This window comes from Ascidia mentula, chromosome 9, assembly GCF_947561715.1.
Source record: "Ascidia mentula chromosome 9, kaAscMent1.1, whole genome shotgun sequence".
NCBI classification, from domain to species: Eukaryota; Metazoa; Chordata; class Ascidiacea; order Phlebobranchia; family Ascidiidae; genus Ascidia; species Ascidia mentula.
Window position 1 is genome coordinate 1,173,852 of NC_138574.1, and position 14,444 is coordinate 1,188,295.

General features: G+C 41.0%; 2 protein-coding genes across 2 annotated transcripts; both read left to right on the forward strand.

Moving 5' to 3' along the window:
• The first annotated feature begins 3,516 nt into the window (after positions 1-3,516).
• Positions 3,517-5,074, forward strand: LOC145913755 (regulator of G-protein signaling 1-like). The gene is made up of 5 exons (XM_083001508.1): positions 3,517-3,686; positions 3,920-3,975; positions 4,157-4,249; positions 4,362-4,525; positions 4,868-5,074. Exons 1-5 carry the CDS (start codon positions 3,517-3,519, stop codon positions 5,072-5,074), a joined length of 690 nt encoding a protein of 229 aa, XP_082857634.1.
• Positions 5,075-9,573: 4,499 nt separating this feature from the next.
• On the forward strand, positions 9,574-12,396 carry LOC145914134 (uncharacterized). The gene is made up of 5 exons (XM_083001915.1): positions 9,574-9,831; positions 10,060-10,526; positions 11,027-11,091; positions 11,941-12,098; positions 12,253-12,396. The coding sequence occupies exons 1-5, from the start codon at positions 9,574-9,576 to the stop codon at positions 12,394-12,396; spliced, it is 1,092 nt and encodes a 363-aa protein (XP_082858041.1).
• The last annotated feature ends 2,048 nt before the right edge of the window (positions 12,397-14,444 follow it).

Genomic DNA, 14,444 nt, shown 5'->3' on the forward strand with positions numbered 1-14,444 from the left:
AGTTAAGTTCATTTCGCTGGGAAACTTGAAAACTGTTGGGATTTTAACTTATACCGCGTTCATCTGCATGCTCCAGGCAAGCTCTGTGCAAAATATAAAAAAATCCTACGGCCCGGAAAGGTTTCAAATGTTCGCCTGTATGATAGGCCTTGTCGCCAACCTGTACGCGCGTAAAGGGCTCAATGACGTCACAGCGGGTGACCTGCAGTTAAGTTCATTTCGCTGGGAAACTTGAAAACTGTTGGGATTTTAACTTATACCACATTCATCTGCATGCTTTAGGCAAGCTCTGTGCAAAATATAAAAAAATCCTACGGCCCGGAAAGGTTTGAAATGTTCGCCTGTATGAGAGGCCTTGTGGCCAGCCTATACGCGCGTGAATGGCTCTATGTCGTCACAGCGGGTGACCTGTAGTTAAGTTCATTTCGCTGGGAAACTTGAAAACTGTTGGGATTTTAACTTATACCGCGTTCATCTGCATGCTCCAGGCAAGCTCTGTGCAAAATTTAAAAAAATCCTACGGCCCGGAAAGGTTTCAAATGTTCGCCTGTACGATAGGCCTTGTCGCCAACCTGTACGCGCGTAAAGGGCTCAATGACGTCACAACGGGTGACCTGCAGTTAAGTTCATTTCGCTGGGAAACTTGAAAACTGTTGGGATTTTAACTTATACCGCGTTCATCTGCATGCTCCAGGCAAGCTCTGTGCAAAATATAAAAAAATCCTACGGCCCGGAAAGGTTTCAAATGTTCGCCTGTATGAGAGGTCTTGTCGCCAGTCTGTACGCGCGTAAAGGGCCTAATGACGTCACAAAGGGTGACCTGTAGTTAAGTTTATTTCGCTGGGAAACTTGAAAACTGTTGGGATTTTAACTTATACCGCGTTCATCTGCATGCTCCAGACAAGCTCTGTGCAAAATTTAAAAAAATCCTACGGCCCGGAAAGGTTTCAAATTTTGGCGTGTATGAGAGGCCTTGTCGCCAGTCTGTACGCTCGTAAAGGGCTCAATGACGTCACAGCGGGTGACCTGCAGTTAAGTTCATTTCGCTGGGAAACTTGAAAACTGTTGGGATTTTAACTTATACCGCGTTCATCTGCATGCTCCAGGCAAGCTCTGTGCAAAATATAAAAAAATCCTACGGCCCGGAAAGGTTTCAAATGTTCGCCTGTATGATAGGCCTTGTCGCCAGTCTGTGCGCGCACAAAGGGCTCAATGACGTCACAACGGGTGACCTGCAGTTAAGTTCATTTCGCTGGGAAACTTGAAAACTGTTGGGATTTTAACTTATACCGCGTTCATCTGCATGCTCCAGGCAAGCTCTGTGCAAAATTTAAAAAAATCCTACGGCCCGGAAAGGTTTCAAATGTTCGCCTGTACGATAGGCCTTGTCGCCAACCTGTACGCGCGTAAAGGGCTCAATGACGTCACAGCGGGTGACCTGCAGTTAAGTTCATTTCGCTGGGAAACTTGAAAACTGTTGGGATTTTAACTTATACCACATTCATCTGCATGCTTTAGGCAAGCTCTGTGCAAAATATAAAAAAATCCTACGGCCCGGAAAGGTTTGAAATGTTCGCCTGTATGAGAGGCCTTGTGGCCAGCCTATACGCGCGTGAATGGCTCTATGTCGTCACAGCGGGTGACCTGTAGTTAAGTTCATTTCGCTGGGAAACTTGAAAACTGTTGGGATTTTAACTTATACCGCGTTCATCTGCATGCTCCAGGCAAGCTCTGTGCAAAATTTAAAAAAATCCTACGGCCCGGAAAGGTTTCAAATGTTCGCCTGTACGATAGGCCTTGTCGCCAACCTGTACGCGCGTAAAGGGCTCAATGACGTCACAACGGGTGACCTGCAGTTAAGTTCATTTCGCTGGGAAACTTGAAAACTGTTGGGATTTTAACTTATACCGCGTTCATCTGCATGCTCCAGGCAAGCTCTGTGCAAAATATAAAAAAATCCTACGGCCCGGAAAGGTTTCAAATGTTCGCCTGTATGAGAGGTCTTGTCGCCAGTCTGTACGCGCGTAAAGGGCCTAATGACGTCACAAAGGGTGACCTGTAGTTAAGTTTATTTCGCTGGGAAACTTGAAAACTGTTGGGATTTTAACTTATACCGCGTTCATCTGCATGCTCCAGACAAGCTCTGTGCAAAATTTAAAAAAATCCTACGGCCCGGAAAGGTTTCAAATTTTGGCGTGTATGAGAGGCCTTGTCGCCAGTCTGTACGCTCGTAAAGGGCTCAATGACGTCACAGCGGGTGACCTGCAGTTAAGTTCATTTCGCTGGGAAACTTGAAAACTGTTGGGATTTTAACTTATACCACATTCATCTGCATGCTTTAGGCAAGCTCTGTGCAAAATTAAAAAAAATCCTGCGGCCCGGAAAGGTTTCAAATGTTCGCCTATATCAAGCGACTTCTCCACTTGATGCTTTGTTTAAGTTCGCATCCAAATTAACAAGCATTGCTGCCTCAGTATAAACATTTTGTGAAAACAAAATAGTGTGAATTGATCATGGTGGTGTGCCAAAGTTACATTGATGTTTTTGAATGGTCATTATGTTCTAATTTGTCCATATACTTGTGTTTTGTTTTTGGTAAATCCGTTGAAGTTGTGTTCAGTCATGCGTGAAAAATATTTCGTTGATATAAAAAAAAATTTCGCCGAAATGACAGCAGTCGTTTTTCCTCTGAATGGTTTTTGGTCCTTTGTTGTTGAAGTTTTACCACACCGGGATTCGAACCCACGATATCCTGGCCACGTATCCCGATCAGGTTTTCCATCTCGGTGAATGCGTCGGACGCCTTGTCGGAACATTTTACGGCGACATCTTGTGGAAAAATCGCCCTGGGTCGGATATTTATTACACAGTTTGCACCTGCAGAAAACCGAAAGGTGTTGGTTCGAATCTCACCGAATGCGTGTCCCTAACTGGCTCGTTTGCCATCTTTCGTAAAAAAATATTTTGTCCGGAAATGGCGAAGATCCGGATTAAATTCCGGAAGTTTTTAAATTGGAAAAAGAATGTCGATTATTTGTACCTCCAGTTACATATAACATATAATGGGCCAATTTCCGGATTAACCTAATCCGCATAAACCGAATGAACAAAATAGCGTTTCCACAACCGAACGCCGAACTATTGCGCAGCAGGGATGTTGTGTGGTTTTCATATTGATCATGGGAAGGACAACCGACAAGCCGCTGCTAAACAATCCAGTGTTTTTTTTCTCTTTTCTCTTGTTCACATCTGTCATTTACACGGGATTGCACAACAAGCGGGCTGGTCACAGGAAAGGCAAGACTAAATCCGTTTTGTTTAGCAAACGATTCGTTTATTTGGGGTAACAACCCATGCATATTTCATGGGCTGTGGCCCCGAAAACAGTTTAACAGTCGGGCAAACTGTCATAAAAGGGCAGATCTGACTGCAAATAGACGAGATCAACATTACCAGCGCGTTTGGCACTGTATTTAAAAAACGACCCTCTGCAGACTGAAGGTATTTCGTGCAGTTATGAACGTGTGGGTTTGCGCTATGGACAGAAGACTTTCCTTAAACCTTGCTTTGAAACCAAAAGAAAGTCTTGCAAACCCAATCAGGACAAGACAGGAGTTTATTTTGGAGAGAAGACACACCACAGATATCTTAAACATGGAACGTCTTGATCTTCAACACCGACCTGAGTAAGCGGAGTTTATTTCAACAAAACCTTAACAAATTTTAACGTAAAATCAATGAATTTTAATTTTTTTTAAATAATTTTCATGAATTTTAATTTTTCTGACGTAAGCTTGATAAATATTTTAGGCTGCTTGTACAGCCTAGCCTGCGATTGGACATTGCGATTGTAACTAAACCCAATAAAACGTGAAAATATTTGCACAAAATTTATTCGGTGACAACTTTGTTTCCTCAGAATCAAAAACATCTTGAGTACCGAGCTAGCCCTGGATGAAGTTCTTGCTAATCAAGGTTGGTCTTTTTAAGTGTGTAACATTTCTATGAACAGCAGACAGGGCCACTGTTTCGACCACGTTATAAGTCTCTACCCTTAGTTGGTATTCGCATTTGCTGGTTTTCCACCTTGGTTTTCTCCGTATGGTTGCAACTAATGTTGTGCCCAGTGGTTAACGACTTATCACTGATTGTGTAGTTAAGTCTTGCTTTGATATTAAGCTGGCAAGATTGGTGTTAGTCATCATAGTTGATGAGACCCGTTACGTTGAAACATTAGCCCTGTTTGGAGGTATGGACAGAGAGACTCCGTTACAACCGGGGAGTTTCGAAGCTAAACTAATTAAATTTACATTCGTTTCTACTGTTGCGTAAAAATATTAACGGGCTTCTGTGCTTTCCAGAAACAACGAAGATATTCAGAGGTTTTCTGACAGAAGAACACAGCGAAGAAAACATTGACTTTTGGCTTGCCGTCGAACGGTACCGAAAGAAAAGCGGTTTGCTGCGAATAATTATCGGAAAGAAGATCATCACGAAGTACGTAACAGAAGGGGGAAAGCACCAGGTAAAGGAAAATACGTTTAGAAATGTTTGAAAATTGTGAGCGGTCTCATCCGCTGAGGTACAGCAGCAATTAAATTTTGGAACGAACAATTTAGATGACAAGTTGTAAACCGCGCAATGAAATTAACACCGCTTACTTAGAACTGTAACCGGACCTTAGAGTTGAATATTATCTAAAATTAATCCACTCATGGCTAAACTTTATACATATGATCACGTAGTTTTATTGTGACTTAAATTGGGTTAAAGTGTGACGTCGAATTCTAAAAGTTTATAAATGTGACGTCGCGGTAGAAAGGTGACTGAGGACCAGAGTTTAATCGAATAAATCTTCCACCTTCAGATCAACATTCCCCACTACATTCACCTCGAACTACTTCAAAATTTCCGATATTATCGCGCGGATCTCCTCGATGCAGCCCAGCGGCACGTGTTCGACCTGATGAATATGGATTCGTTCAAGCGATTCCATGCCTCAAAACGATTTTGGATTTGTCGCCTTAAACTGGCGAAGTCGTTTCACTACTGTTTCAGACAGAGGCTGGAATGAATTGTTTCCGTCACAATTGGATTTTAACTGTGTTGATTTCTATTTATTGCGCGTGCAAAATGACGAACCTGCATGTTTTGCTTTTATGTTTTCGTTTTAAAAGCGTTTCATTTTTCCATAAATTGCTATAATAAAGCTTGTATTATGCGTTACAGGCACGTATTGAGTGGAGTGAAAAGTTACCTTTATAAAAAAAAAACACAGAAAGTGGCCTCCAAGCAATTTTTTAGATTCACTACCCCTCATTTTCTTTGTGTTTTTGCGGCGATTTTTTCAGTGTTCGTTCGCTTTTTCGCTTATTTTTGATAAAAAAAATCCTTTCATTGGAATTATTTCTTGGAAAGGACAGGCGTTGTCAAAACAAATTGTTGAGAATCCGTCTTGGTTTCATGCGGTATAAATTATTTCAATATCGGACCTCCTATGTTTTGTATTTTGTGTTGGGTTTTGTCTTAGGTGTGAGGAATAATCATTTTTCACAACATTTGAACTCGCTGACATACGGGGGAATTACATTAGCATTTTGTTACACCACTATATTGTACCGTACCTGTTTACCGAAAGCTCATTTTAGGTGTCTTACCGATAAAAATGCCGGACTGCATGAAGACAACAGTCAGGTTTGCAAACATGATAACAACAACAAAACAACTCGAAACAATTAAGTCTGTTTGTTCGCCGGTGTGGCCTTCGATCAATAACAATAACTCGAATAGAATCGCGCGAAACGCTACCATTTGTTTCGATGACAGACAACGCACGAGGTCTAACAAATGGGTCAGTCGCGACTTAATTGTTCTCTATCGATCTTAAGCACGTGCGGGGTCGCTCGCCATTGTCTGCTGTCCAACTTGCTTAGTTTATTTTCGCCTGACGGAGATAAGAGGACTGGATTCCACATCAATAGTCGCATTGTTGCCACTTGCACGACATTTTTAACCGTCTGCGGACGTGCCGAGGGACCGTAGCATAAAAAAAGATCGCAAATCGTATTAAACCAAGTGGACTCAGCGGGTGTTGAACAAATCATCTGCAGGTTCGTTCGCATCTGTGACATCAGTGCAGGAGGTTGTGTCATGTGACAGTCGCAAAGTTTGGGGTCAGAAAAGGATATCAGTCGGTACATGTAAGGTGACTCAATGTAGACGGGCACAGAATGGGATTTAAAACTCTACCCATTGCCCGGTTGGTGTTTCGGGTGTAGAGTATTTGCTGTTGATTTTATTCGGGTAGAGAGGAATTAAAGCTGAAGATCACAACCAAAATTCGTTGTTTTTTGATCAAATTTACACAGCAAAATTGCGAAGCACACGTGGTGTGTGGAATTAGTTGAAGCGAAAACATCTTTAGGCCTACATAGGCAAAACGCAAAGAAGCAGTAATTGTCCACGTCTTGGGTATATTATGGGCTATCCACGTACAAGTAATAATTATTGTACTGTACAGCCATCTTCACCTAACATTTCAATTACGAACGCTTGGTGATTTTGTGACGAATTGAGCTGCGCAGAAACCAAGTGAAAGTTGAAGGCGTGTTGATCTTTTGCTTGTAAGTTTACCATCATAAGAGACGTATTGTCATAGGTGAGTACTCTAATTCCGTTTAGTTTTATGTAGACGAGAATAATGTTGGTGCGCGCGATATTGCATGACCCCCTGAGGACCGGAATAAGCATTAGAAAGACGATGACTTCTAAAACTTCAATCGATTTCCGTTGGTTTCCAGTTATTAAGTTGTTAAAGTCAGCGTGCAATGACGTGTTGAAAGGGCATAGTTTATTTGCTGCAGCCAAATAATATATTGCATTTGTTTTGCAATGAAGTTTAGTTGTGAAACAAGTATTTTGTCACGCACAAGTTCTTGTTAGGTGATGAAAGAAAACTGTTAGTTTGTGAAATGTTTACAGTGACGTTTGTGAGTGGGCGGCTCTTTTATCGATCAGATGCCATAAAACACCTTGCGTTCACCACGTGTTTACATTTGGTATTAAACCTAATTGCATTTCAAACACCCGTAGTTTCATTTTTGTTATCCTTTTTTATGTTTGTTATTTTTGCAACGTGTGTTGGTGCAACATGACATAACGACAAATATGCACCTGTTTGTTTAAAAAGAATGTAGTTTTCTTTTCAAACAAACAGGTGCATAATTGTCGTTATGTCATCGGAAAACGAATATTTTCGTATTCATCATGTTCCTTGGTGGTCAAAGCCTATGTTCAGTGTTTAGTTTTTACAAGGCGTCGAGCGCACGTTCATACGTGGGAACGGGGTAAGAGTTTGTGAAGGATTATTCTCGTAATGCAGTTCGTGAATCGTTTGATTTGAAGTCGAATGGCTAATGATGGGTTTGACTTTTCGAAAATGATCCGCCTCAAAGCCGCGCCGTGTTGGGGGCGTTTTAATTGGATTCCGTTCGTTGGATTTTAATCGATCCACGCACTTTCTGGCTGGTGGTCGGCGAGCTTTGATGAGGTTTGCTGTTCTGAGATGCGTGGTATCGTGGTTATGTTATTATGGTCGCCTAGGAAAAGTTCAAATCCGTTTGCGGCCCTCTTGGTTTTCTTGGGAGAAGTTTAATCGTTGGTAGACCTTCTGCGTTGGATTAAGCTTTGAAGCCTTAAGATAAGTTGGGTTTACGAGCTCTGAATGATTTTTATGGAAACTTGTGTTTCCAAGGTTAGAATCGGTTGACTTTCGCATCAGACAAATCTATTACGTCAAAATATATCGTCAGTGCCTTCGTTATATTGTGAAACGTTGAGGAAGAAAAACAACAGCCGGTGTATGTAAGGAATAATATTCGCAGATGTTACTAAACTAATCAAAGGATGGGTTACAAAAGCTCTTTCGTTATTCTGCAGTCATTTGCATGGTGAATAATGGCGGAGAGTTGCGTTGTTTTTGTGGTGTTCCACCATCAATTACTCGAACTTTGGTGACAAGGAGTATTTCGTTTCTTGACCTGAGAAAAAATCAGTCGGTTTGTCTCACACGGGACTCGATCGATCATCAGTTGATCCCGTTTGTTATTTTGTTCCGTTCTCCATTCGGAGACTTTGTTTACTTGTCAACCAAACTAACATCACCGGCGAAACATCGCCACAAACTTGTCAGCTACGAAAACCCGACTTTCCCACGAAAAGAAGACAATAGACGAGGGATGTTCTGGAAACAAACAAACACGGAAACGGAACAGCGGGATTTCACTTTCGAACGGAGAGAGACAATGGTTGTCGCGATGGCACAGTTCTGGAATTAACGATGCATTTTTACGGCATGGGAATTTATGACTCCATGCGAAAATATTTAAACGATGCTTTATGGACCAAGGGAGATAAAAGGGAAAAAAGTGGAACGTTTTCTGAGGCCAATAATAAACTTAAATAAAATCGTATTCAGTTTCACGTTTATTGTTTAAACTCGCTATAAAAACTACAGTGTTCTGTGCATATTGTTGAACAATGACGCAGATATTTTGGCGCCTGCAGTTTTGTTGACACTCAAGTTGGCTTGAAACTTCGCACGTGTACCTCAACCCACGTCCTTATCTTATGCAACATTTCGCGCACGTAATTAACACGAGGAAAACACTCTTGAAGATAAGCGAAGGACTCGACGGTCTTTATCTTAATGTGGAAGTTCCCACAGTCAAGGGGGTGCTACGCGACCTTATCGATTCACACAAGTGTTTCAGGGGCTTCTGAGCACCGCGGCGGAATTTACGTCGTGTGGAAATGACAGAGATCGCTCGCCAGCTGATAACTGCAAGCTGTGAAAGTAATCAGCGTGCGAAATAAGACAGAGGTAAAAATAACGTCGCCCTGCTGCTGTTTTAACGCCCGCGGGGTCTGTATATATTGGTGTGCGACCCGTGGAATCGTCAGCAGTTTCTTGTTTGGTTTTGCGATGTCTGTTTGTACAGCACAGGCATTGTGCAGAAGTTGCCGTGTTGTGTTAACTTGGTTTGGACAAGTTCAGTGCGTTGTGGGTGGCTCCTCTTCGTGGTTCAGTTGCTGTTGGTGTATGCGGCATTTGTTTCGTTCAGGTACAGGAGGCGTTTCAGTGCGAGTCGCAACGTCAGCATTTCCAGCAAGCTCAGAAATCTTTCTGTACTTTAGCTTTGAATCAAAAAAAAACCTGTTGGCCTCGAATTGTTGCAAGGCCGCAAGCGCTAATTATTTGTGGTTTAAAAACGTACATAAGGCAACATCTGTACGTGTTCAATTATTCATGACAGAAATCGGGTTTATTTTTGGTTGAATTCCAGTAAAATCCGCAAAACTCAGTCGATTTATTTAATAACAAATAGAACCCAGATGTCGTGAAATTCCTTGGTTGTTTTGCACGAATATAATGCCCATTCTAAATATAACAGAAGTGTCATAGAGAAAGTGCGCAGGTTTTTAGTTCTGCAGTTTAAATATTTCTGTTTTGTTGATTTAAAATGACCAACTTGTATTTTTTCAGGGTGAATTAGTGAAATATAGCGATTAAATATGTTGGCTGTTGCTACACCCCCACCTTCGTTAATAAGAAGCGTTTCGGCGCACGGAAAAGTGGAAGGAATGAGAATATGTTGGTCCGACTCCAATATTCTGAATCAAGAAGAGAACTCGTTGAACGCCTCAATCATGTCAGAATTTCCCTATCCAACGGAATACGACCAAGTCGAAGAATTATTTCTGAGGAAAGAAGCGAGCACAGCAGTGGCCGCAGCGTTGCTCGAACCAGTTAAACGACGACCGTCCAGACTCGTAAGTTTACAATTTTGATGCAATGTGAAGTTTGCGATTGAAACCTGACAAACAATTGACATTAGCTACCACATCAATGGATTTTTAGAAGTGGTCGGAGCTCAAAAAAAAATCATACAAATGAATCATGCATCAAGCTGTAATCGCATCGGTCGCGAGTATAACCTGTATAGATTTACAATATACATTTTCTCCAGAAACCCAAATCTGAATTTTTTTTCTTTATAGGCAAGTTTCCGGTCACCAAAACGCCACTCTGTGGCGCCAGAGAGCCGACTTGCGACCTCTACCAATCAGAGCAGGCCACGTCCAGTATCCGCCATATTTTCCCGCCACAAATCCATGAGGAGCAAGAAGCGCGATTGTTCCGTCCTCGAATCAGGGAATCTTCATCCAGGAAAACCTCACCATCAATCCTCCACCAGTCTCTACGTGGTGGGAGCACCCAAGAGCGATTCGAAGTCATCTGGTGGAAGATTCGCTGCCTTCTCCAAGAGGTGGAAGAGACACGTGATGGGAAAACGAAAGGAGATGAAGCATGACGAGTCGTCGAACATTGCGCATGCGCAGAATTGCGCGCATGACCAGAAAGTTCGCTCGTTAAGGAAACAGAAGAGGAGTTCGCTGTCTTTTCGACTCCCGAAACCGATCCAGACGCACAAGACGGAAATTAAGGAGGACGAACAATGGAAAACGTAAGTCTCCGAATATTGTGGTAAAGGAAGGTGGATTCTGAGTCAAGTTCATGTCAAAAAAACGCGCGATAAATTGTGGATTTAGTAATTACACTGAACACGTGTTATACTGATATGACGTAACGGGGCCGTGTTGAAGCTATTGCTAAGGCTGGAGGATTTTCCTGTATCGATTTTGAACAAGAGTCAAATCCATTGTTCTAATAAAAACGTCATCAATCGATCGTTAGTTCAACAATCGTATTGTAGAACACTTGTACTGAATCAACACAATAGCATTTGCCTACGTGACAAAATCACACACCCTTAGGCGGCACTATGTGCACTAGAGATACGGGGATTACATAACCGTACGTTAGCGAACACCAAAATGGAATAATTATCGGTACATTGCGGTTAAAACGTGACAATTATGGGCTCGGGTTAGAGTCAATATTCAGATGAAAATAAAGTGAAAATGTTTCGTTTTGGTCGTAACTGAAACCCTTTGTTTTCTGCAGGAAATTGGAAAGTTTATTGAGACTCGGATGCCAACCAACATTAATGAGCGTCCTACGTCATTCAGGTAAGATTGTAATAATTTCGGTACAAACTACTTTCTGGTCCGAATAGAAACAAAGCTAATATGCTGAAAAATGCATTTCAAGCACAACCGTGTTCATCATCAGTGCTTGCAGAAGATGCGTGCCTTGCTGCAAGTCAGTCTTTCCTTAGCACGGATGATGAACACAGTAGTTGTTTGAAGCATATGCCTCAGCATGAGTAGCATAAAAGATCATTGCTATCGATTGTAAAAATTAATTACCAATATTAAAGGTGTAATATTCATGGCGCCAAGAAACTTAACGAAATATCTCCAAATAAAATTTATGCTCATTTGTCCGCGACATAAATGCGAACCCAGTACCGAAGTAATTGAGTGAGTAATGGGAATACAAAGTTGTTAACTGACTGATTGCGCAACAATCATCTGTCGTTTGGAAGAAAAGTGACGCCATTTATTTGGGGATAAATGCCTACGAACATCAGTGACGTAATTTCAGATGAAATTTCGCTAACGAGCCTTAAGTTGTTTTCATCTTTCCGCGTAGTTGTGATTGGCGCTTGTAATTTCTCTACCAAACATTCGCTATAAATTGACCAAGTTTTAGTTTTAACAAACTGTTATAAACAATTTTGTGCGCAAGAATACGGTCAAAATCTTGAAATAACCGGTCCGGAATCTTTGTTTGTCAGTAACTCCTATAATTAATCCGAAGTCGTTTGTTTGACATTTTTCCTGGATATAAACGTCAAACAAACGACGGAGGATTCTGTACAGGAGTTGTAAAAAAATTGTTAATGGCCAGGAGATTCCGACAATACAAAGTTCCATTCACAAACAAGGTTCTAAAATCCGCTCTTTCTTCCGCAGAATTGTCAAAAGGTTTCCGCGACTTCCTGAGAAAAGAATTCAGCGAGGAGAATTTGGACTTCTGGACAGATGTGGAGGAATACAGAACATGTGGCGATCACCACAATATCGCTAGGATGGTTTACAGCACTTACATCGAATCTAACGCACCGCGGGAGGTGAGACATAGAAATATTAACCTCATGTGAAGCATGTTGAACTCGTGGTGTAATCTTTTTATAATGGTAGCTGTTTAAAGTTCAGTTTTAAAATGATAAAGTAAAAATACACCAGTAGCGCAAATGAAAAAACAACATGTTTTCTTTTCCTCAGATAAATGTAACATTTCGAACCAAAACCACCATACGAGAAAACCTTGAGAATCCAGACGAGATGACCTTTGACGAAGCGCAGAGGGAAATTTACCGGTTAATGGAATCGGATTCGTATATGCGATTTATCTCTGCCGCTAGATGATGCTATTGAGTCAATATCGCAATATATTCGTGTCGCTTTGTGATGTTATTATTATTGAACTGTGTTGAGAACTTACTGTGTCTTTTTCATTTCTATTGGTTATTTGTGTGCTTTCTTATTTTATACAAAAATATATTTACAAGGAAATTCACTTGTTACACGTGTTTTTAAAGATGGGATTTTAGGTAAACAAAACCCACCGGGTAGGTGAACAAAAAACCGGGTAGGTAAACAAAAAACCGGGTAGGTAAACAAAAAAAGAACAAAGATGAATTTTTACCAAGATGCTAAACAATAGCCCCAAGAAAGCTTGGTTTGTGGACCCAAAAAGTTCATTTTTAACATATTTTGACACATTTGTTCTATCAATAACACCGGCTTTTGCGATCCTCGCTGCACCAGGTGTGTTTTATTAAACTTAAGAGCAGTAAAGATAATACTTATTATATAACTTTAATAAGTATTGTAGTAATTTACACCGAATAATTGGATGAGTCTGTCTCAGCAAGTGTCAAGACGCTGAAAAGAAGCAGTCAAAAGAGTACAACTTACTGTGTAACAACACATAATGAATGGCAGTGGGAAATATGTCTGACTGACTTGGCCAGCGCGAAGTTGACGCCAAGATTTAAGACATTTTCGCGGCCTTGTTTTTCTCAAAAATTGGCGCTCCGCATTTTTGCGAATCTCCGAAATCGCGTCAACATTTCCAAGTATAATTAAACTCCCTTCGGCTGCTATCGGAAAGTTGCATCCACAAAGCCCCTGTAACGAGGTATGCCAGCATCTGTAATGAGGTATTGGTACAGGGCGTGTCGAAATTGTGTCAATCCAGCCAAACCACCACGTGACGTGAACAGTGGATGACAGGAGGTGTTTGTGTGGATGACAGGGAGGTGTTTGTACGGAAGCAGTTTCCGAGAAAAATTGAAATCCGAAAATCTCTTCGGGAATGTTTGCGAAAATCTGCGAGACTTCAAGTTCAAATTAACAAGAAATCCACGAGCGAACGACGAATGGAAACAATGACGTGCTTGTGAATTTAACAAACTTCTGTCAAATGTCTATGCTAAAATAATTCGGTTGTTTCATTTTATTTACTCTCACTGTCGTGATTTCAGAGTGAAAAAAGGAACAAATTTGTAGATTTTGAATAAAACACCACCTGCAGATTTTCGTTGAAATATCGTACAGGGTTAGTCGAGATTGCGACAATAATTTGAATGAAACTATTTTGAGCCTGGGCCAAGGGCGGGCAGATTCAGGTATGGGCAAATAGGGCGACCCACCCCTCCTAAAAATTTGTTACACTGGAAAAAAAATGCCGCAATGAATGACAAAAGGGTTTGTCTTATATTAATTTTCATCACCATCGTACTTTGTCTGGTGCATGTATGGCTGTCCACCCGTCTAACGACTACAAATCGCTATTATTAATTCACAATATTGGGTAGAGTATTGGGTAGTAATATCGCCCCCGGTGGAGAAAATTTCTTGACACGCCTTTTGAGGTTTGGTTGTGAGTCGTGGAACTGATGTAACAAAAATCAAAAATCACAGAAACGGATTTTTTTCATAGAATCGCGACCACACGCGCGCTGGTAGCGGAAACCAAAAAGTCAGCTTGGCGACCGAACACCGATAAACACGATCGATTCTCGAATATTATTTGGCGCCTATAGCATTAAAGCAAACAATAAATACGATATGTTGCATTAATTCTAATCGGTTTCCTTTTCTTAACCCCGTAAGGAGTTTGCCTAAATCCGCTCAAAAAACAAATCAATCAACCACAGAAAAAGTTTAGAAAATATGTTCACAGAAATTAGGACAAATTTAACAGGAAATATAAATTTGGAAAATAAGACAAGAATCTGCCAAGACTTGAACAGCAGGAAAGTAAAAACCCTCTCATTTATGCGTTGCAGTTTAATTTATGTAACTTTTTTGTAAAAGTTGTAACTTTTGCAAAATTTTAATTTAAACAGAAATTACCGAAGTTCTCAACAATTTAGCAATATGGCTTATTTGTAAAACAAGACAATCTG

Excerpts from the sequence above, each read along its gene's own strand:
- LOC145914134 (XM_083001915.1), top strand. The coding sequence starts at position 9,574 with ATGTTGGCTGTTGCTACACCCCCACCTTCGTTAATAAGAAGCGTTTCG. Across the intron at positions 9,832-10,059 it reads AACGACGACCGTCCAGACTC|GCAAGTTTCCGGTCACCAAA; the intron begins GTAAGTTTACAA and ends TTTTCTTTATAG. Across the intron at positions 10,527-11,026 it reads GAGGACGAACAATGGAAAAC|GAAATTGGAAAGTTTATTGA; the intron begins GTAAGTCTCCGA and ends TGTTTTCTGCAG.
- LOC145913755 (XM_083001508.1), top strand. The coding sequence starts at position 3,517 with ATGAACGTGTGGGTTTGCGCTATGGACAGAAGACTTTCCTTAAACCTT. Across the intron at positions 3,687-3,919 it reads GATCTTCAACACCGACCTGA|AATCAAAAACATCTTGAGTA; the intron begins GTAAGCGGAGTT and ends TTGTTTCCTCAG. Across the intron at positions 3,976-4,156 it reads TGAAGTTCTTGCTAATCAAG|TTAAGTCTTGCTTTGATATT; the intron begins GTTGGTCTTTTT and ends CTGATTGTGTAG.